Source organism: Prunus persica, chromosome G1 (assembly GCF_000346465.2).
Source record: "Prunus persica cultivar Lovell chromosome G1, Prunus_persica_NCBIv2, whole genome shotgun sequence".
Classification (NCBI taxonomy): domain Eukaryota; kingdom Viridiplantae; phylum Streptophyta; class Magnoliopsida; order Rosales; family Rosaceae; genus Prunus; species Prunus persica.
In genome coordinates, this window is record NC_034009.1 from 7548797 (window position 1) to 7572550 (window position 23754).

The window sequence follows — 23754 nt, forward strand, 5'->3', positions numbered from 1 at the left end:
TCGATTATAACAAAATCGAACTTTAAATTCATCATCTTCTTATGCCAAAGAAATATGTGGCATACCACAATTTGCAATAATACCTCAAGGGTTGTCCATTTAATTGTTGGAACTTCAGGTTCTCAACACTGTTAAATTTTGAACTTCAGGTCAAAGCCACATATTCTCATGGTATGGACATTTTTATAATTTTCTGTACATATTTCGGGACTTTAAGCCCTTACATAATTGTCCATATTTTGAAGAACTTCTGGCATCTCATTTAATTGCTCATCCATGAGTTTAAGGAACTGCAGGTTCCCTTTTGTATATAGTGACGGTTTACCCAAAATGGTTAATATTTATGCATACGTCACTATTCATATGAATAGTACTATTCATCAAGTCATGAATACGTATCTATTCATCTGCCAGTACAGTTATCATCAATGTGTACGGCATTATGAACCAATACGGTACTGTTACATCATTAAGGAACCCCAGGTCCTTATTTACATGTCAGGGATCAAGGACCCTCAAGTCCAATCATATGTTTACAAATATAGTACCGGAGAGACTGTCAGCTCTTATATTAACATCATCATCAAGGATCTTCAAGTCCTGATGTAATTGTATGATGAGGATCAAGGAACTTCTGGTCCTGATCTATATACTATAAAAAAAACTCATCATACAGCACATTTAGTCCATAAAATAAATTGCTGGTAAATAAATTACTGGTATGGACGATAAACCCGCACCACACTTTAAATAAATGTAAATGTGCGGGAAATTAAATTCATAAAGTTAAGGTGCTTGTATGGGCATTAATTCTGCTCCATACATTTAAATAAAAGTAAAGGCGTGGACGATAAACCCGCACCACCCTTTTAAATAAATGTAAATGTGCGGTAAATTAAATGCATAAATTAAATTGCTTGCTGTATGGACGTTAATCCCGCACCATACCTTAAATAAAATTAAATGTGCGGTAAATTAAATTTGTAAAGTAAACGTGCTTGTATGGGTACTAATTCTGCTCCATACATTTAAATAAAAGCAAAGGCGTGGACGATAAACCCGCACTACCCTTTAAATATTACCGTATGGGTAATAAATCTACACCATACCATAAATAAAATAAATAAGCAAAGGCGTGGACGATAAACCCGCACCACCCTTTAAATATTGTCGTATGGGTAATAAACCTACACCATACCATAAATAAAATAAATAAGCAAAGGCGTGGACGATAAACCTGCACCACCCTTTAAATATTGTCGTATGGGTAATAAACCTACACCATACCATAAATAAAATAAATGTAGGAATAAAAACCACCACTAAAAATATAAGAAAGTGAAAATTACTGTAGGAAGCTTTTCCAACCCCCCCTTTTTTTTCTTCGTTGGAATCTTATCAACACCATGATTCATTAGTTTGAAAGCTAGACAAATTATGTTGGCTTTTCTTCTTTACATCAACATAATGGTTAGTAGTATAAATAATAGTGCAGCACAAAAATTATACCTGAGAGCTTCTCGTGCTGATAACGTGTTATAAAATAACCTGGAATATGTGCGAATATTGAGCTGCACGTAAAGTAGATGAGACACAGTATTTAACGAGGTTCGGCTATGCCTACGTCCCCGGAGAGCAGCAGTAGTAACTTTTCCACTATGTAAAATAATAGGGCTACAACTTTAATGTTTACAATATGTGTGGCTCACTGAATTTTCTCTTTAGGAGAATTTCTCTCTGCTCTCTCTTTCCTCTTTCTTCCTTCTCTTCCTCTTGTCTCTTTCCTTTTCTCTCTTTCCTCTTTTCTCTTTCCCCTTCTTTCTTTCCTATTCTCTTTCCTTTTCTCTCTTCTCTCTTTCCTCTTCTTTGTTTCTTTCCATTTCTCCCTTTCTCTTCTCTTTGTTTCTTTCCGTTTCCCTCTATTCTATTCCTCATAGATCATGGTCTCTCTTTGCATAAGAGAGAAGCCTTTTATAGGGAAAGGGTGGATAACACCCGTGAATCTACAATCCACCTGTGAATCTACAATCCACCTGTGAATCTACAATATAATCATGCACCAAAGTCTACAAACAAATAGTAAGTGGGCTCCATTACTTTATACTTTACAACAGTTTCCTAAAACTTCCAAGAAACTGCACGTGATCCTCTTTGCGAATGCAATTTGAACACCTTTCTGACCTCCGAAAATTACGCACGACCACTCTTTGGAAAGCTCTGGATGTCTTCTTTTCAGCCATATGTCATGTGCCTTAATCCGATGTTGTATGAGTGAGTTATGGCAAAAATACCCCTGCTGACTCAGTATTCTCCGGGAATTAGTTTAGGCTGAGTTGTCTAATTAAAAATGGGCACCTTAGCAGTCTTCAAAAATTATGAAAATATTCATGGACAAACTTCAAGATGCTATCTTCCATCTCTAAGTGGAATCATGTCAAACTCTACTATGAGGAATATTTGGTGAATTTATACATTTCGTGGCTCATAAGCCGAAAATTCAGAAAATAACTAAAATCAGCATCTTTAGTCCAAATTAATTCACAAAACTAAGTAAAAATGATATAAAATAATGTGAAATTATGACCGTATCAGGGAGCCTATTAGGAAAGGGATTTGATCCGTTGCAAAAGCAAAATTTTAGCATAGTGAACTATGACAATCGAGTGGAAGCACACAAACATCTGACTTGGCATAGGAAACGAATTTTAAATTACATTTAAAACAAATGTAAATTTAATATATTGAATTGTGATAAAGTGTATTAAGGTGTATGAGAAGTATTTTTGGTAGTTAAATAAGGTGTATTTAGTTAATTTTATAGAGTGTACTTAAATCATATAGTGTATTCAATTAATTTTAGAGTTCGATTAACAACAATCGCATAAATTTATGTTAAGGAAAAGAACAGAACCATCATATTCAAAAGTTGCAAAGACTGGGCTTTTCACACAGATCTGTACAAGTATCATTTGTACAAAGTTGGTTGTATCGTTAGCTCTATACCATTATAACAAAATGTCGAGGCCCATTTAAACCTAAGTACTGATGCGATCACAGCACATGAGCAACCTAATTTCTACCCGTAACTTTTAGATGAACCCTTCAAATGATTTCTGAACCTGTGCAAACTTTGGCTGAGTTGATGAAGCTGCAGCAAGGCCCTGAACTAACTTGATCACATCAACTGTGTCATCAAGATAGTATTTTGCCATGCTTGGTTTTTGACCAACAGTGCAGGCAAAAACTTCTGCTATGGCTGGCACGGAGGGATTGGAAGATGAATGCACAATACTCTTAAACATGTCTTCATCTGACCGGTCATCCCCGATGCACAATAGAAAATCCGGTGGCTTCCCCCTACTTTGCATCTTCGAGATGAGATTCTGCACAACTATGCCTTTGCTCACACCCTGAAATCACACAGACGTCCATTACAAATTAAAATGAATTCGTAAGTACCACAGCAAAATAAAAACGAATTGAAATGACCCTTCATCAACATTTTCGACTAACAAAATGAAATTTTCATCTCCTAATTCCTAAACTACTGATGGCTGGATGTATCGAAATGTTTAATACGATGCATACCTGCGGTTTCACTTCGACAATGTGTTGGCCCCTTTTAACCACTACAGGTTCATTGATTAGCACACTCTCTAGATGATCAAGAAGCTCCTTGGCCTGGGAAGAGCCAAAATGAGGATCGGCATCTTGATGATGCCAGACCAATGCACTTTCTTTCTGCTCTATGAAAGAGCCATCAGTTGCTTCTGTGTATGGCTCCATAACAGGCAGTACAATGTTTTTCCAACCGAAGTCCATTGCTAAGGTACAAGTCTCCCAAGGAGAATCCTTAGCCCACCTGCAAAAACAGAAATAATCAATTAAGAGACAACACAAAAGGTGGCCATATATGTAATGAGCAAAGAAACAAATTTCACCTAGTGAAGTAGCCATGTTCTGCTGACAACCCCAATTTCTCACAAAGAGAAAACCACTTGCTGAGAGAATCCTTCTCTCTGCCGCTCACAATGAAAACCACATTTTTCGGATCGTTGCATAAGCAATTCAAAACTGAAATAACTTCACCGCTGGGGGCTTTGTCCACCGAAGCCTGAGGCGTCATAGTGCCATCATAGTCCAATAAAATCAACCGGCTATTTGCATTTTTGTAAGCATGGGCAATGTGATCCACAGAAAGCTTCCTGAAGTTAGGTCCCAAAGCAACAACTCTGAATCCCAAACCCAAACCAATACCCCAGCACCGCCTGCGGTAATGCTCTCTACAAGCTCTCTCAAGGTCTTGATCGAAGCTTCGCGCCCAATACGCAACATCATGAGAGCTAATATACTTGTAATGCTTGTCGTGGCGAAACTGTTTCTCTGCCTCCGGCATTGTGGTGGCCAAGTTTATTGCGTCAGAAACAGCATCGATGTTCCATGGATTGACGCGGATTGCACCACTGAGAGATGGAGAACAGCCAATGAATTCAGACACGATGATGACACTCGTTTTAGGCCTATCTGCTTCATCAATCCCCAATGCCCTGTCCAAAACAGGGCTGCCCTGCCTACAAACAGTATACTTGTAAGGCACCAAATTCATCCCATCCCTCACAGCATTTACCAAACAGCACTCCGAAATGGCATAGTATGCAGCCTTCTCTTGCGTCGTAAGCGGGCCATTGATGACAATGATCGGCTGGTACCCCGGTTCGCCATACCTCTGATTGATTTCTTTTGCAATAGCACTGGTCTCATTCAGCACATCCTGCACATCCTTACCCCGACTTCGCGCCGGGTTTGTTATCTGCACAAAAACCACTTTCCCCCTCAAATTCTGATGCTCCTCCAGAAGCTGCCTCATTGCCAGAAACTTCAAACTAATCCCCTTAAACAAGTCCAAATCATCCACCCCTAAAATCACAGTCTTCCCCTCAAATTCCTCCTTGAGTTGCTTCACCTTCCTGGCAGTATCCTCAAGCGACAAAACGGATTGAAGCTGACCCATATGAATCCCAACAGGCAGCATCTTAATACTCACAGTTCTTCCATAATATTCCAAACCCATGTAGCCCCTTTTGAACTCATAATGAAGACCCAACATTCTGCTACAACATGACAGAAAATGCCTTGCATAATCAAATATATGGAAACCAATCAGATCACAGTTCAACAAGGCCCGAAGAATCTCTTCGCGTACCGGTATCGTCCTGTAAATCTCCGAAGAAGGAAAGGGACTATGCAGAAAGAAACCAAGCTTAACACGATAATACCTCTTCCTCAAGAAAGTAGGCAACACCATCAGATGATAATCGTGGATCCAGACGAAATCCTCATCTGGGTTCAATACCTCTATGATTCTATCGGCAAAGGCCTTGTTTGCCGACACGTACGCCTGCCAGAGTGCACGGTCGAACCGTGCACCGTGGCTCGGCGTCATGGGCAGCATGTAGTGAAACAGAGGCCAGAGATAATGCTTACAAAACCCATGATAAAACTTGTTCTGCACGTCCATAGATAAGAAGGTGGGGACGCACCGAAACTCGTGGAGAAGCAAGCTCGCCACTTCGTCTTGCTCCGATGGGTCGATCTCGGCCTTCAAGCAGCCGACGTACAAGACCTCCACGTCGGGCTTGAAGCCGTCTCTGAGTTGCAGCACCAGGCTGTCATGGTCCAATTCAAAAGACCACTTACTGGTTTTCGCGTCGCGGGAGGCGCGAATGGGCAGCTGGTTGGCGACGATGATTCTCCGCTGGTGCGGAACAGGGGAATCGGCCGGGACGTCGTCGTTTTGGTGGTTGTCGTCGGTTTCGAACTCCGATATGACTCGGGGGACTGTCATGAGTTTTGGGATCCGAGTGGCGGTCCAGAAATCTTCGATGGGATCCAAATTCAATAAATCAAAGCAGGATCTCGATAGCATACTCGGAAACAATGGCACCCAAGAAAGCTTTTTTTTTTCCCTCTGTTTTTTGTTTTAGAAAAAGAATTTAACAATGGTGTTGTGATTTTTGATTTGGGTGTGTTCAGTTTATATGTGGGTGTTGCAGACGAAGATGAATCTTGGAGTTAAGGAAACGAAAGATGATGTTGATTCTAATTCCATAAATTCTAAAACGAGCTCTTGTTTTCTCTAGAGAGAGGAGAGAGAGAGAGAGAGAGAGAGAGACAGAGCAAGTAAATTAGTGATTTTTAAGGATAAGAACGAAAGTGAATGCGTTATGTATGGGGACGTAAAAGGAAATGTTTTGGACGGTGTGGATTAAGTGGATCACCGGATAAACCTGATCACAATCAATGCACTCGAGCGTATGGAATGTTGGTGGTGCAATTAGTTACAATTGGGATAACACTATTTTATTATTTTTAATTAAAATACTATATCACGTAAAAGTCTTATTATATATATCATAATGTTATTAATTGAGATATCAAAATAGTGTTATCATTAATTCGTGGAAGTGTTTATTTGCAACGCAAGCCCTAACTAATAATTAGGCCTGCTATAAAGTTTTAATTTTCATTAATTTGTTTTCTTTTTAGGATGTTGTTTTCAATTTGTTTAAGCCTGATAAATAAAGAGTTTTGAATGCTTTTCTATATTGTTTTTTTTAACATCCAACATTAGTGTAATATACTGACATTCACATCCAATTTGGATAATGTGACTGAATGAGGGCCACATTGATTTGAAATTAACTATGTTGAAATTAATACAATAAATAATACCAAAAATTAAAATAAACATGATAGAATAGATAAATAAGAGAACGATTGCCAAATTCTTTTTTTTTTTTTTTTGCATCAGATTAATTAGGTTTTTTTTCTTCATTTGATTGCTATTTCCAAATTTTATCATTGTTAGAGATATTTTATTATTGACTTAAAAATTTGAATATATATTTCTCACTAGTCGCTCATCAGAAATCAACTATATTATATTGATAATAATAATTTTCAAATACATAATTTATAGAAACAAAGTTTTGGTCAATATAAGAAACAAAGTGAAGTCAAAGCTAATTAGAGAAACTACTGTCAAATCCCTTTTTGTCCTTTTTCATTAGATTATTTAGATTCTATTTTATTGTTATTTCTGTAATTGATTAGTGATTATGAAATTTTTGTTTAAATATATCTTTCTCACTGATCATAAATTAACTAGTAAATTAATTTAGCATTTCCAACTTCCTAATCATGACTTTTTTTATTAAATAATAATAATAATAATAATAATAATAATAAGTTAAATCTAAATGGATAGATTTGACCATTTGGATTCAGAGTAATGCAAATTGAAGACCATAAAACCCTTAGGATATTGTTTTCAATAGAGCACTATTGATCCTCATTACCTAAAACCGGTGTGTCGTGGCTTTAGTTTGGCATTATCATTGTCTTAAGGTTGAAGGCACCGCGTATTCTAGGGGAGGAGGGTACCTTACTATAACAACTATACTTCAATTTGGCTCATAAAGGTGGTGTGTTGTTTGAGGACATTCGTTCTCTTTTAAATCAGTTCACCGAAAGTGTGTGACAGTATGCCCCGTTTGGTTTAAAGGAAATGAGATTTAAGAATAGAAAATTAATTGCTTTTTCATGTTTGGTAAGTTCAGGTATGAAAAATCGTTGTCTGGCCCATAAGAAAATAGGGGGAAAGTGAAGCCATTCTCCCAACTTGGGTTTTGTTTTCCCTCATTATGAGAAAGTTTAGGAAAATGAGCCAATATTAAATAAACATTTTTCATGACTATTTTATCTCTATTAACAATTTAGAATTACAATATATCATTAAATGCATTCTTTTTTTATTTGATTTAATATGAGTATAATTTAAAATTTACACAAACTTTGTTTTCTATTCCTACTCAAAACAAACATAAGAAATGAAATAAAGTGATATTTCCTAGTTACTTTCCCAGCATTACCAAACGTGGGAAATAAATCTTCCGTTTCCCATCCCCTAGGAAATGACATGGGAAATGATTTCCCCTCAAATTCGTTTCGTGAACCAATCGGGACCTATAGGCGCATAGTTATAATCGTGCAGCATATGCGTTGGTAAGGTTTGCTTTATCTTGTTCCCAATTAATGTTTGGATGAAATATGATTACGCTTGTCTTCTATTTTAAACGATGATATAATGTTTTGTTGATTAATACAACTTATGAGAAAGTATTTGTATAGGCATGAGCTCAATGACTGTCACTTCATCAAGCACATAAGGTCCTTTATCTTCATCACAACGTTTTGTAGACATGAGTTTAGTCAAGTTGGTTAGAGCGAATGCACCTGCACTCGAATTTGAATTCTCTTTTTTATAATTTAAATTAGATTAAAATAGAATATTATTTATATTATTAAATGAAAAAACTCTAAATCATTTTTGTTGCATTAATATTTGTTTCATTTAAAATGTTGGGAGATATTCATGATCGAAAGGCTCACCAAAGAGATTTGTTTTTAGCTTAGCAAACTTTCTTATTTAATAATGGCATTTAAGTTGAGGCTCTGGGATAATGCCTGCCAAACAAGTCACTTTTCTAACCCAATCAGAAAAGTTTGTGACAGGATCATATACAATATCAACGATTAGATAATTCAACAACTTTTCACCAATTTGAATATTTTCAAACATGGGAATATTATCCCATCTTTGTCTTTTTTGGACTGGAGTGTTGTTCCTACTAGCCTTGGTGCTGGTTTTCTTTCGGCTATCCTTGATTTCTTGGACGAGGCAGCTGACACAGACTTCATATTTTTAGGTTTTTCTTCAAAAGCTCATGTTGATCCTCTCAATATATAATATTAAACTAAAGCAAGATAAAGAAAAAAGCACGGCACTGAAATTTCGAAGGGAGAAGCGTGCTATTTAGATGGAGTGATTTTAAATCTAGGATTGTAGATGATATTATATGGTTAAATTGTTTACGTAAGATATTATAATATTTATGATCATGTCAAGACTAAATAAAAAATAAAGAAGGAAAAATAAATGAAATACAAATAGTTTGTTTGTATACGGTCCTTTCAAATTCATTCTAAATATCTTTTCGTATTTTAAACAAATTTAGTGTTGTTGTCAAATTTAAATTCTTTCTTCCGGATACCTCCATTCAAAAACTTCAGATAGTGAAATACGCTGGAAACCCGATCATGAATTAATATTTTTAGACCTTACGTGGCACATTGTCTTTATGAGCATAGACATTTCTTGATTAACAAAGTGTTTTGTAGGTACATCAATCTTGGTGTGCTTTTCATCATTCCAAGTTGCGCCGCGTACTTTTGTCCAAATTACATGCTTATCCTGAACATTAAAACCAAAAGAGAAGGATAAAGATAAGCTCTCCATCATCTGCCTTGTTCCAAGTTCCAACCTTCTCGTGGGGCTTTTATTTGGAGCTTACATAAAAGTTAATATCTCAACAAGAGACATGAAATGACAAAAAGTTGATATAAATATTCCTTAAAGACCAGTCAAAATCAGTTGCTTGCAATCGCGCATTGGATAACTACTCCATCATTATATTAGATCAGGGTATTAGCCAGCAGCAACTATAGTTCTTCAACTTTAAATTAGAGAAATCATTTACAATTTATATCGAGTTAACACTCTTTCTCACGTGTAATCGGTTTTAGATATATTGATATATGTAAAAATAAATAATTGTGTGAAATATAGATATTAAAGATGCAATTTCATCACATATTTTGAACAATTGCGATAAATGAATTCCGTTTTTCGAAGTAATCTGACGTAATAATAAATGAAATACTGTCACATTAATTGAGATGTAAAATATGTGATAAATCAAGGATGAGAGAGTTGGAAGTTTTGAACAAAATGATTAGAATTGGGAGATTGGAGAGGTTTTGAACAAATGACTTTTTATGGAACACTTGTCTGGTGCCATGGTAGATAGCCAATAATTGTAGAGAAATGACATCATGTTAGTTTCATGGGGCTGACATGATCTACAACCAAGTTCTATGAGCCTACCTGATTTTGCCAAATTCTACAACTTAAAAGGAGACAGCTAAGGTGTAGTAACAATTATTTTTCAAATGGTCCACTGACTGACATAATGCACAAGTAACAGCAAATTCTTGAAGTTTTTGTTAGCTGTCCTAGACTCCTAGCTAACTGTGAATTATTACTGCCCAAACACTTCATTTCATGTCTGCCCTAGCTGAAACATTTTTCAAAACCCTGCAGAGATCTATCCAAGACAGAAGCATGTGTGCAGCATATATATTTGACTTTTATCAGCATATATGGTCGACCGTTACAAATTCCATTGCGCAGAGGCAACCTAGCTAGCCAATATGTCATGTCATTATCCTTCTTCTTTGTGTCTTCAATGGCATATTCTCATTGGAAGGTCATCTTTTGTATACTGGCGCACAATGATGGTATCAGCCTGTCGTCAAAGCTGCCCCCAACTCAATTTTCTCCTTGCTCGCGTCCAATTTGAGAAGCTCTGAAATTGCGTGGAATTTCTCAAATAAATTTATTTAAATAATTTTTTAAATAAAATTAATTACAAAGTTTATTTTAATATTTTTAATATTTTTATTTTAGATTTTTATTCATAGATTACTCTTGTAAAAAATTAAACAAATTGAAAACTACTAATATATCTAATTGTGATTAACAAAATCCTTTAATTGAGGGATCAAGTAATTTTGAATTTAAATAATTTTTTATAAAAATAATCTTTCAATAAATCATTGAAATACAACACGAGATGCCAAGTCTAAAAGGCACCTTGAGCACTGCACGTATTAAACAAGGACACAAATTTTGGTCAACATAAAAGTTCAATCACAATACGAAACCCACATGTTGTGTGTGATTAGTTGTTGTGCGATTGGGTGATGACTTGGTTTCACCTAATTGGTTCTAGCTAGCTAAGCTATAGTAGTCAATTTACAAATCAAACTTTTATGGATAGCTAGAATCCCACCAAGATTTCCTTTAGAGATGGGATAGAGAGATGAAAAGCAATTCCATTCTAAACTTCCCAACAAATTCTTGGTTGGAGATTTAGAGTTGTTATTTGACAGATTTGAATGGGTCCATTATTTCTTCCCACTAACTTGTTCATTTTCATATTAATTATCTTGTATAGGTCTATCCATATTCCTCACCAAAGAAAAGGTCTATCCATCCATATCCAATTGGGAGGTTATTGTTCTATGCCTCCTTCCTAGGAAACTGCTTCTATTTTTGACCTACGGATTGAACAAAGGCAACAACTTCTACTTTGTTTCATTCTGTAATTTTTCAAGTGGGCACCAATCATCTCAATTTAGCATATTATCCACTTTCTCTTGTGGTTGATTGATATATATATTTTTTAGGGTTGACGATTGGCCTAAAATTAAGGTGTTGATGTGACAAAGGGGCATGGAAAAAATGTTTAAGACTTTATTTTCTAATTTCCCATCTTGTGTTCTTGAAAGGCCATGCCATCAATAAGGTCATTGCCTTCCACTGCCACTCATTACCAAATTAAGCAGCAGTGGAAAGGAGTAGGAAGAGGTTTGCCCTTTATATTAATATCTTCTCAATGCTCATTTTTTGGGGCTAATTAATTAGTGACCAAATTTATATGGATGAAGGGGCTTACTTTATTTTTTCTTTTTGACAAACGAAAGGAAGATTGCATTCATAAATCATGTCAAAGAGGCTTACGTGGTTGAGTGAATTAATCCTATTTTATACCTATTTTATATATATATATATATAAAGGTAATTTATGAGAAATTTCATCCTATTTATTATTGCCTTCATTTGATTAAATATCCAGTAGTATAAAGTTGTGGTGAACTCTTGGTCAATTACACCAACCAATCATCAAATATATGGAACAATCAAAGGGGAAGATGCCAAGCAGCCAATTGGCTTTATCACAGAAATGGGATTAAGCCATGGGGAAGATGCTAAGCAGCCAATCAAAGTGTTCGTATGGATTGGACTATTTCTGCATAAAATTTACCTTTTCTTCTTAATTTACATAGACTTGCTTAAATTCTAATCCTATCTTTGTTGAGTTTGATTGAGCAATGCACTAATTTTTCTAGGAAGCTGACCTAGGGATTTAACTATATATTCTATTCTTTTACCAAGAATATTACTTTGACGTAATTGCCAAGTAATGACACGAAGTCTGCAGTCTATATTTCTTAGGGTTTGATTTGAAATATGTGGCTACATAATGACCAACTGTAGGTTTTGTTGCAACTATTACAAGAATAAGTAGTATTTATCTTCCTGTTGGTTGTCTCTGGCAAGTTAGGTACTCTGCAGGCCACTAATAAAAGTCAATTACTTCGAAAAGGTTTTTTTTTTTTTTTTTTTACACAAGCGATGTTGGGAGATTGGTTATTTTCTCACACACACTATTAAAGTGTCATGAGAGTTCGAACTTGAGACGACTGGTCTCAGCTTTGCAACGGGGAAAATTACTTCAAGTTTGCAATGGATAATACAGTAGTGCACTAAACAAATGGAAGAAAAAGAGATTTTGCCCCTTAAACCCTAATTCAAGTCTTGCCAACTTAATCGATTAATTTTGAGTTTTCAACCAATCGTGATTGCAGTTAAAGCAATTAGTTTTGGATGGGTGAAAAGTGGTTGATGTTTTATGAAGCCTTGCAATGCACCCAAAGAAAGAGTCCCAAAAGAGCAATTAACACAAGTGTTCTTTTTTGTTTTTGGGAAAATAATATAGAACTTTTATACACATTTTCACAATTCCTTGTGTTAGGTCATGGCATTTCAATTTTTTTGGACATACTAAATTGCATAAAACAACATTTTACAACTTGCAATTTATCTTCTCTAGCATAAATACTTTCTTCTTTCTTACCAGACACAGCATTTATAACTTGAACCCTAACTTTCTTGGAAACCCTAGTTTGGCTAAGGCAATTTAAGGGGACACAGTTGGGTTTTGTATTCTATATCCAGGAGGGCCAGGACCAATTGCCTTAAACATGAAAGCTACCACCTAGTGAGGCCCATAGGCTTAAATCATGATGTAGCATGTTGACTTCGCCATTTACCTAACATTTGTCTAAGCCTTATCCATTATGCACCCCTTTATATTTTGTTCTTTTATTCACATAAACTTCAATGCAATTTCCAAATTTATTCTCAATTATTAATGGCAAAAAAGCAAGTTGAAGTTGCCAACTGGGTCTATAATAAACGTGTCGAAATGCTAAACTCAAACTCAACCTATTTAATAAACCTTTTGATTTCGGATCGTGTTAAACATGTTAAAAAATAAAGTGATAGCAACTAGTAAATTTTTTTTTGGGGTTAAAAAGTCGTAGCAACTAGTAACTAGCAAGCTAAAAATGTAGACCAAAAAAAAAAAGTTTGTTATGTTTTTTTATTTTTTCAGAATAACTTGCATAATTGGTATTGTGCAAAAATCAAAAACGAATAAAAAGAAAGAATAACTTGAATGGCACATACAAGAATCATTTGCATACTGGAGTATTCGGCAATAAGTAAAAACAAATACAAAAAACCAACAAAGATTCACATCTCAAATTCACAAGGTCATTAAAAAAATTTGATTTTTGATAATTTAATTAAGTAATTGCAGTTTGCAAATTTTTTATTTTTATTATATAAAAACAGTGATTACATTTTGCCTCTATGTATGTATGAAATTGAGAAAGATCAATAAATTATTTATTAAAAAAAAAGAAGAAGAGAAAAAAGAAGAAAATGAAGAAGAAACAAAGAAATAGGTTGGCGGGCGGTGGATATTACATAGGTTGACACAATTCATGACAAGACCCGTTTAATAAACAGGTTACATAGGTATTTTAGTGGGTTGATTCGAAACTCACCAATTTATTAAATGGGTCATGGCAGGTTGACTCGAAAATGACATAAAATTTTAATTGACTGGGTTGCCCTGCTAATTTTTCATGCGGATTTCGAGTCGCTTATTGGGTCGTATTGGAAAGACCCGAAAATTTATTTGTGCCAATTGAAAATGGCTTTGACTTGGAGACTAGTGGTTTCAGGTTTGAACTCCCATGACACCGTGATTGTGTGTGCGCGAGGAACTCCATCCCATGTAATTTAGAGTATCGCTTGTACTTAAAAAAAAGTAATTTGAAGTTTTAAAGTGTTAAACAAAATTGAAGGTACATCTGGAAATTGCATTGGTAAAATGAAAATATAAGAATATTTTTCGTGAAGCTGACTTGGTTTTGCAAATTTGATCGTTGAAGGAAAGATCATAGTTTGGCACATCATTTTCTCTTTCAGGGTATCAAACATCTTTTTCAAGAGGCTCAAGTTCAACAAGTCCAGCACATATTTCGTGAAGCTAATTTTGCAGTAGATGTTATAGCCATTCTCAAACTCGACCTTACATTTGGTCATCCCTTTGCTATGTCTTGTATATTTATGTACGATTTTCGGAATTTAGGAATTCAACATGAATTCTCTAAATAATTTTCTTGTCTTAGAAAAAAAAAACACTTATTCCTGAATGTTAAAAAATTAGATTGGGTTGCCGGCGTCATTAATTTAATTGCTTACGATCCATTTTGGTTGCCTGATTCAATCTTTCTAAAAACTGGAAAAGGGTTACAAGATGGACACATTGGGAGCATTCTCTTATTTTAACGTGGGACATTTGGAACGTGAAAAATCTAAAACGCCTACGCCCCCTATAATTAATTATTCTTCTTTATAAAAAACTTGCATTTCCACTGAAAAACATGCGTCCTCTCAAATATTCCTTCTGACCTAGACATTTACCCAGTATTACAATGTTATATCTTCACATTTTGATTGTATAAAATGCATAAAAACCATAACAACAATCTCCACTATTTCAGTATAAAAATCTTGAATTCTTCTACACCAATGTAGTTCAAGTGAAAAGAATGCCGCAGTGAATTAGAAACCGATTAGCAGCACAGAGCCTGTGGTGCAATTACAACATATATGGTGCATAAATATATTACAAGATGCAACCCTTATTTAAAAGATCAAATGATACAAGAATGAATCTGCAATTCTTCAACCATACACTCAAATGATCACTGTGGCATGAAGATGTTGACAATTGCATTCCAGTAGCCAACCAACTGAAGAGAAAAGATTTCAATCAAATCACACAATAGACAATGTCCGGTGAGCAGGCAGAGGCTAAGTTATCAACCAATGAACTGGTGTGTGCGTGTGAAATCACAATGTAGATGTGCACAGAGAAGCCAGTAAAGTAGCTTAACCTGGTCCAGAATGCCTTTTCCAGTTTGAGCTTCAATAACCAAGCCCGCTGTAAGACCAATCATTGCCCATGCACCATTAATTGCTTCTATTTGACGTTTTCTCTGTAATCACAACATTACTTTCAGAAAAAAAAAGAATAACTTTTATGTATGATGGGTAATAAGTAAGACTGAATTGTGACATCAACTGACCCCAGTTATCTTGCATTTTGTGATATAAAAGGAAAATAAACAAGAACGAAAACAAGGATTGGGGCCTCATCAAGGAACCAACTTTTTTTTTGTTTTTGTCGAAAAGGAACTAAGTCTTGTTTTAAAAGAAATCAATATTACCTAGGCTAGAGAAGACTGAAGTACTTACAAAGATACATGAAGAATATGGGTAAGAAATTCAACTCAGAGCTGTTTTAATATTAGTTCCAATCAAAGTAAAAGCAGCAATTTGTCAACTAATAACTGAGGATACTGAAGTTTGTCAGACAAGTCATTTTCATACTCGTTATCTTAACAAAGCATGCAATTCTTTAACCTTGTACTTCTCTTTTGCTTTGATTTCTTCCATTTGCTTGGCAGCCAACCGCTTGGCTTCCAAAGGATCAACCATGATCACTTCATTACTTGAGTCTCTTTTCCTTGAAGAGACCTGTAGCAAAACAAAACACAAATCATGCATCAGAAGAAAAAGACAAAAAAAAAAAAAAGCATAAATTTCCTTTTTCTTGGGGTGCACGTTAATTACTAATAGAAAGAAAAAATGTAACACAAAAAACCAATTTTTCCCCACTTAGCTTCAATTGGATCATGTGGTAAGGTCAACCATTGACAAAAAAAGAAATCGATAAGGTTGTCAACTGCACATCAAAGGAAAATTGAAAGATGCAACTTGATTGACTTCTAAATGACTTTGGATGTGAATTTTGCTAAGATTCTGAAAATACTAAGCTATTATATAGTAAGGCATAGACAGACTAACTTGTATCAACTCAACATCCTTATTTGCAGCTTGAGCCACTAAACAGAAATTGATTACTTATATTCAGGAGATGAATTACCAATTGTATTGAACAAGAATGAACATCCTTGTTGGAACCTGCTCAACTTTTAAGGAGGTATAGCAAGCACATTGTGTATTCCTGATGAATGAACGAAGAATTGGTGAAATGCAGCCAACACAAGGTACTTTGGTTATCTTGATGATTGCACTTTAATTTAATTTCTAGAGATTACTTTTTGAACAAATTAGAACACTCAAAGGAGAAGAGGAATTTAAGTATCTGCATCAGGCACCAGTACAACTGTGAAAGATGGAATTGCACTTAAAGTCTTAAACCCCAACCCAGATGCAATCAATATTACCTTCTGAGCAAATATTTTCCTGCTGGGGCTTTTGTCTGCACTACTTGATATTAAAGTTTGACAAACTGATGGCTTCATGCATAATTAAGTAACCAAGCAATTAACTATGATATCTAGAATCTAGACATCCTGCTATCTCAACACTCATTGATTAAACCACCAACTACATACCTAAATAATCTTTGACCATATTCAAACCAAATATATTGGTGTTATACATGTGGAATCCTTGAGTTGATGCATACATTAGGATTGGCCAAAATTTGAAGAGCATGGCCATTGGCTCTGTAAGCAACTACATTTCCACCTTGTTGTCTTTTCCATCCCCACCTGTATAAAATAAAATAAAATAAAATAAAATAAAATAGAATTCTAAAATATTGTAAGTGAGAAACAAGCTAAGAAATTTAGCCTTAAAATCCTCAATCATATAAGAACCATCAGTGAACCGATAACTACACTGACTGAGAGTTCTAGGACAGATGGGCATCCAGTGATGGAGAAGACCATCTTATACTCTATCCAATTTGTGTTCATATTCACATTCTTCATTGGGGATTCATATATCACTACAGAATATAGTGCTCGTCCCAAGCCACATCAAGTGAAGTCAAAAGTCATTAACTGCATTATGCATAGAAATTTCTTTGCTTTTCTTTGACACTCTTTCACCACTAAAAATGCTAAAAAAAGATTCAAAAACTCCCCCAAAAAGAACCAAAAGAGCCTGCAAAGTGTAATCTTTCAACTTCATGAGTCCTCCCTCCCTCGTTATCACTCCCTCTCCGTCTCTCTCTCTTTCTCATATTATTGTTAACAAAGAAGGCTGTAAAAACAGGAAAACACTTGGACTAACGCATCTCTAAAGTGCACAACTATTAAACTCAGAAAACCACTCAAACACTCGGATTAATGCATTTGCACTAAACACCACACTCTTGCAAGTCCGCCCAATTTTTCTAAATGTGATAAACTTAAATCACAGGAAAAGATAGTACAGTCTGGGACTAATAAAAATCCTTAAACAGGAAAAAAAAAAAAAAAACTACCATTATTTGATGTCATGAAAAAGAAAAGGAAGACAGAATGTCCGTTTTCTTCATATAATTAAGTTCTTTGACGCCCGAATATGTGGCTGATGAAAGTTTAAAATTTTCATTTTCATTTTCTTTTTGTTCTTTTCCCAACGATTTCTTCAGCAAACAAGTAGAAGAAAAAGAAACATTATCCAGTAGCAAAAAAAAAAAAAACACCAAATAATACATAAATCTACGTGCTAGCGTAAATGGTAAAATGGGTATTTGAGATTAAGGATTGCAAGCTCCACACAGATTAAAGTTCTTCTCTTTCGTTTTTTCATTTTCTCAACAGCCAAACATAAAGTGAATAGAAATTAAAGAAACGAGCAGATTATTCAACATACTAGAGCAAATATAGAAATGGGTTGGTGCGTTTAATCCTTCAAACAAAAGAATTTCATATTTTCTTTTACAAGAACTCGGCAAAGAGCAGAGAGGTGAAGAAAATCTGAGACTTGGAGTGAAAAGGGAAATGGTTTGGGAAGATAAAGGATGGGACTTACTTGTAGAGAGTTGCAGAAGGATGGTAATTGGGAAAGGATGAGCCTTGAGTGAAGAGAAGGTGGCCTCCATTGATAGGTAGCAGAGATGTGGACGACATCTTCAGCTCTTTCTTACGTGTTCTTTTCTTCTCTACCGATTTCGGTTTTGATATTCACAATTTGACCAAAAAAGAAAATTTATATTCGCAATTAAGTTTTTTAAAGAGTAATTTTCACTTTTACCCCTTAACTTTCTCCTTGCGAAACTTCTAAATTGGGGGTGCGAAAATCCCTCAAAATAAAAACTTGGGGTGCTTGCGAAAAAGAAAAACTTTTAAATTGGAGTGCAAGATAGCACAAACTAATTTCTACAGTCAAGGAGCCAATTTCATGGTCAGTTGACTAAAAGCCCAACTATCAAAGCCAGCTTAGATGGCTACAACCCAACAATGGTATGTCGAAGGCCCAAAAGCCCATGATGCTTTGTGAAGGTCGTATGAACATCAAATATTGGACCCAAGGGCTAGAGGTGATTTGGTATGATCATCAGGTAGAACGGTAAAATATCCTATAACATTAGTTTTCACTTTTCAATGTTGCAAAAACCCCTTGCCATCTACAAGGTTAATTGAATTATATGTTTGTATCGGCACGGTTCATGATAGTTCGTCATATAAAAAAGTTGCAGAGAGTACTTCGTCAAGCCTCAACATATATTCTCATGCCTTTGCTCTGGTCACCAATGAGTGCCAATTGGAGCCTAGGTGACTTATTCTTTGCATCTAAAACTTTTACAGGCCTAAACAACAGATATATGGCATACATCTGAAATTACTTACTATATATATATATATACGAGAGCCCTTAAGCGCTAGTCTGTTAGTAAGTTAATATGATGCTAACTGCTCGTTTGGCCCACTCTAGAATGTCATCGTATGATCCGAACCATTCAACTTTCAAGTCATCATTCAAAAAACACCATTACAAAAAAATTAGTCAAATCCGAAATCATTTCACAATTTGATTATTATTGGAAATATTTTCCTTCAAGGGAATTATTTGGGTACAATACAAGTAAAAGACCGTAAAATATTGAAAAATAGACATCCCTTCATCATGGTGCATCTGCACTGAGAAGTGGAGTGGACTCAGTAAAGGCCACTTTAGTATATTCCGTGCTTAGTTTCCTTTCAACCTCTTCTCCATGAGTCTTCTTGCACTCATAGTAGAGGACTGTGTATGACATGTATAAAAACATTGTGATCAGGCAGGTTATAGAATATGAGAAGAGAGATGGAATCATTCTTGCATTCTCTGGAAAGGCTACAGTCCCAATCGTCACCAAACCATTGAACATAGACATGGAGAATGCTACAAAAAGATTCAGAAAAAATCCACGTAGCTTTGATCCCTTGACAAGGCGTGCAGCTTTTCCAAGAGCCTCAATGCCACATATATCTTCCAGTACCGAAACAACGAGGGCTAAATTCCAGACAACATCTAGATAAGTTCGGAAAAATAGAGCTACAACCAATAAGATCATAGAGAAAGCCAGGATAGTGAATGTAATATTGAAAATCAGCACTAGTAAAAGAAGCAGAAGTGCTACTAGAAGACCATAGCCTAGATCAAGCAGCCTTATGTATAACCAACTGACAACCGTTCTCTTCATCGATTTCACTGCCCGTAATAGAAGTTCCTTGGTAGATAAGTCTTTTCTGCAGTATGTTACTGCTGATCCTATGATTGAAGCTGTTATGAAGAATAACGAGATAAAAGAGAACGCACAAATGAAAATAAACGCTAGTCCAGCATATAACCGGAGGTAATCTGTCATAGTAAACAGAATGTTGGTCAATTCGGCGCTAGTGGTGGTATTATTAACTTGTAGACTCTTTGCTTTGGTGGAAAGTACTTTGATGCAGATTTTTAAAAAAACCATGAGGATAGAATCAAGAAAAATTATAAGCAGCGTGATGGAAGACATGAGCTTCAAATTTTTGGGAAAAAGTTTCGAGACGTCCCTTACCATTCTCAGAAAATCCAGAAGCATATGAAACCCCATTAGGAATGGAAGATGTATATTCTTCAAACCAATATTTCCCACCATTGTAGGTTTGTGTCAAGTTTGAAAACTAACACTCACTTCTATCACACTCTCAAAGAAACTTTCAAAAGGAAGGAGCAGAGAAGATTTAATTTCCAGAACTTGATGCACAACAGAATGGTTTCGCAGCTTTATATAGGAGAGACTAATGAAGAATGGAAAAAAATTAAATGGTGGTGAATACAAGGGGATGGTGAAAACAATGTACAACTTTGTGGAAAAATAATAATAACACGTCACAATCATCAAAGCTTTTGATTTGGTTTTATCTTTCGAACGTTGCCCCTCAAATCAAAACGGTTTTATGCCGAAGCATTTCTTTTAAATTGGCTTAGCGGAGATGTTAGCCACTTGCTCTATGGTTTGCCAATCGTTTTAATTTTGCTTCACATGGTCCCTGAAAAGAGGAAACTTTGTGTCGATATATATATATGTTTGATTCTTATGTCATGTTCTACAGATTTGTTTGTTGCGCAGAGCAAACAGTGGTGTTGACAATATTAAACTATTGTCCATGATCTTGATGTTTCCGAAGATCTCTTTCATGCATTTCTAATAGGACAATACCAGTCAATTTTCAGCCATATCGAAATCATTTCACATGGTTGCTTGAATTATGCAAACACTTCTTCACTATTTACTTTGTGTAGCAGATCATCAACATGAAGATGAAATATTAGAAATTCACCCTCTTCCATAGGTAGACAGAATGTGAATCCGTTTTGTTGGAGGTAATTGTCCGTACAAGCCCCTAATCCATACAAGGCCAGCTTAGACGCTCAAAAGAAATGGATGCTATTGTTTAACCTTGCTGCTCTTGTTTTAAGAAGACAAAAAAGTATTGCATCAGATTCAAAGGAACAGTTTCTCTTGTTCTAATTACCTTGCTTCATGGTTTATCGTACGTAGGAAACACGGTTGATACATGATAGGTTTGTACCATCACGGTTGATACATCATGGTTCATCTGTTAGAACAGAGTTGGAGGGTACAATTAATAAGGAAAAAAAACATTAACCGTGCTAAGGATTGCAATTACTGGACTGACTCCTTCTATTCAAGAGCCTGATGAGAAGGCATTATTTTGACGGTTTCAACTCATTTTTTACTTGCCAATATAGCACCAAGGTGACTTATTCCTATCCTTGTACCCCGAAGTGTTTCAGGCCTAAATAACAGATGTTGTATATGTAAATTATTAGAATTTAGCAGGCAATAAAATTATTAACTTTATATATATAAATTAGCTAGAGCTGCAGAAAATATGATTACAATACAAGCAAGAACTTTAAAATATTAGAAATACAGACATCCTTCATCATGGTGCATCTGCACTGATAAGTGGGGTAAAAGCCACTTTAGTATATTTAGTGCCTCCTTGCATTTCAAGCTCTTCTCCATGAGTCTCCTTGCACTCATGGTAGAGGACTGTGTATGTCGTTAGCTTAAACATCTCGATCAGGCAGTATATGGAATTCAAGAGGAGCAATGGAATCATGGCTGCATTTTCTGACATAAGCACACCACAGAACACAGAAAGAGAGAGTGCTCCAAACAAAATATTTAGGGAAAATCCGCGTTGCTTTGATCCTTTGATAAGCTGTTCAGCCTTCCCAAGTGCCTCGATCCCACATATTTCTTCGAGTACTGAAACAACAAGTGCTAAGTTCCAAACAACAGCTAGATAAGTCTTTTCTCCTCTAGTGGGACTATTGGGACTATTAACTTGTAGGAAGTTTGCGTTGGAGGACAAATCATTGAGTGCTACTTTGATGCAGATTTTGTAAAAGATCGTGAGGATAGAATTAAGAAAAGTTGTGAGTAGCGTGATTGATGACATGAGTTTGAAATTTCTGGAAAAAAGTTTCTGGACATCACTTACAATTCCCACAAAATCCAATAGCACATTAGCGATAGAAGATCTGTAATCTTAAAATTTAAACCTTCAATATTTTCTTCCATTATACATTCGCGTCAAGTTTAGAAACTAACACTCACTTCTATCATACTTCTCAAAGACAAAATAAAAGGAAGGAACATAGAAGGTTGAATTATGCAAAACAGAATGGTTTGGCAGCTTTATATAGGGGACTACATGAAGAATGTAAACAAAGAATGATAATATATATATTCACAATCATCAAAGGCTTTGATTTGTTTTAATCTTCAAAAATGGCCTTTCAAATCAAAACGCTTTTATGCCAAGGCATTTCTCTTAAACTGGCTTAGTGGAGATGTTAGCTAGTTGCTCTACGACAGTGTGACAATACACGAGTTCAACTGTTTTAGTTTTGCTTCACATGGTCCCTAAGAAAAGGAAACTTTATAGATATATGTTTGATTCTTATCTCATGTTCTACTGTTTTCTTTGCGAAATTACTTGCAGATTTTTCGTCTATGATCACTGTTCTTGTGGATGATTTGATGCCTCTAGCAGATTCCTCAGTCATGTCCTCCAATATAGCAAAAGAAACTCCCACATACTTTAAATCACATAAACCATGATGAAGACAAGGCTAAGGTTGTATGTTCTCAGATGTCCAAGACAAAGTTGAACCAAGGTAAAAATCATAACAAGTGGTACTTTTCCTCTCATCTGGGTGAGCTTCCCCGCCGTAACTATCTGAACAGTCATAGAAAAGATTTAAAAAAATTGAGCCTTTGTGCCTTCATGTTTCAACTCAAACAATCCAAAGCCGTAGACATTGTCAAACCTTGTGGTCGTCGTCACGTACCTTATGCTCCAAACAAGACTCCCGTACAAAGTCAACTCGACAAAATTTCCTTCTCAATATATGGATAGTTTGCTGGCCATAAAAATTCAATTAATATGTTGCTTACTATGCCAAGAAAATAGGACAATACAAAACCAATTTCAGCAGAAAGAAGAAATATTGCAAATACCTTATTCCCCTCTTCTGTAATAGACAGAATGCTCATATGAAGAATTAGTGAATCCATTTTGTTCAATTAATTGTCAATGCGCATTCGAGGTTGAAACCTGCGGTGTTCGCTTTAGGCCGTAATTGTTGAAAAGTAAATTGCTTACTAATTTCTTGTGAGTAAATGATTTACCTGTTAGATTTATCTCTTGTCCTTTTGTGTAACTGCTTTCTGTTGTAATAGCTTGAGCTCATATGCCAAGTGTAGGGTCTTAGATCAGCTCTCATCTTCAATGGCTCATATGCCAAGTGAATCCATTTGGCTTAGGTTTGTGCTAGAGGACTTTGGTGAAGAGCAAGCTGCTGCAACTGCCCTATTTTGTGACAACACTTCAGCTATAGCAATGTCTAAGAATCCGGTGTTCCACTAAAGAACCAAGCACATTGGCAGGAAGTTTCACTTCATTAGAGATGCAATTCAAGAAGGTGTGATCGATTTGGTCTATTGCAAAGGTGAAGAACAGATTGCTGATATCTTTACCAAGGCTCTTCCCAAGGACAGATTCAAC

The 23754-nt window shown here is 35.6% G+C and overlaps 3 protein-coding genes across 3 annotated transcripts; all 3 read right to left on the reverse strand.

The window, feature by feature from the left end:
• On the reverse strand, positions 2887-6233 carry LOC18791614 (probable alpha,alpha-trehalose-phosphate synthase [UDP-forming] 9). The gene is made up of 3 exons (XM_007226947.2): positions 3942-6233; positions 3589-3862; positions 2887-3410 (listed from the first exon to the last, which is right to left on the reverse strand). Exons 1-3 carry the CDS (start codon positions 5924-5926, stop codon positions 3090-3092), a joined length of 2580 nt encoding a protein of 859 aa, XP_007227009.1. The 5' UTR covers positions 5927-6233; the 3' UTR covers positions 2887-3089.
• Positions 14853-18377, reverse strand: LOC18793352. The gene is made up of 5 exons (XM_007225931.2): positions 18218-18377; positions 16881-16965; positions 15809-15922; positions 15280-15381; positions 14853-15135 (listed from the first exon to the last, which is right to left on the reverse strand). Exons 1-5 carry the CDS (start codon positions 18313-18315, stop codon positions 15088-15090), a joined length of 447 nt encoding a protein of 148 aa, XP_007225993.1. The 5' UTR covers positions 18316-18377; the 3' UTR covers positions 14853-15087.
• LOC18792349 lies at positions 19311-22753 on the reverse strand. Its single transcript, XM_007224013.2, has 3 exons — positions 22684-22753; positions 21624-22232; positions 19311-19948 (listed from the first exon to the last, which is right to left on the reverse strand). The coding sequence occupies exons 1-3, from the start codon at positions 22751-22753 to the stop codon at positions 19311-19313; spliced, it is 1317 nt and encodes a 438-aa protein (XP_007224075.2).

What these genes read in the sequence shown, in the direction of transcription:
- LOC18791614 (XM_007226947.2), bottom strand. Translation starts at nt 5,926, where the DNA reads ATGCTATCGAGATCCTGCTTTGATTTATTGAATTTGGATCCCATCGAA. An exon ending in GAACATGGCTACTTCACTAG is followed by an intron (nt 3,863 to 3,941) that starts GTGAAATTTGTT and finishes CTGTTTTTGCAG; the next exon opens with GTGGGCTAAGGATTCTCCTT. An exon ending in TTGTCGAAGTGAAACCGCAG is followed by an intron (nt 3,411 to 3,588) that starts GTATGCATCGTA and finishes GTGTGATTTCAG; the next exon opens with GGTGTGAGCAAAGGCATAGT.
- LOC18793352 (XM_007225931.2), bottom strand. Translation starts at nt 18,315, where the DNA reads ATGTCGTCCACATCTCTGCTACCTATCAATGGAGGCCACCTTCTCTTC. An exon ending in CCTTCTGCAACTCTCTACAA is followed by an intron (nt 16,966 to 18,217) that starts GTAAGTCCCATC and finishes TATTTTATACAG; the next exon opens with GTGGGGATGGAAAAGACAAC. An exon ending in GAAAAGGCATTCTGGACCAG is followed by an intron (nt 15,136 to 15,279) that starts GTTAAGCTACTT and finishes TTTTCTCTTCAG; the next exon opens with TTGGTTGGCTACTGGAATGC.
- LOC18792349 (XM_007224013.2), bottom strand. Translation starts at nt 22,753, where the DNA reads ATGACTGAGGAATCTGCTAGAGGCATCAAATCATCCACAAGAACAGTG. An exon ending in CATAGACGAAAAATCTGCAA is followed by an intron (nt 22,233 to 22,683) that starts GTAATTTCGCAA and finishes TTAAATTTTAAG; the next exon opens with ATTACAGATCTTCTATCGCT. An exon ending in TATCAGTGCAGATGCACCAT is followed by an intron (nt 19,949 to 21,623) that starts GATGAAGGATGT and finishes TCTTCATAACAG; the next exon opens with CTTCAATCATAGGATCAGCA.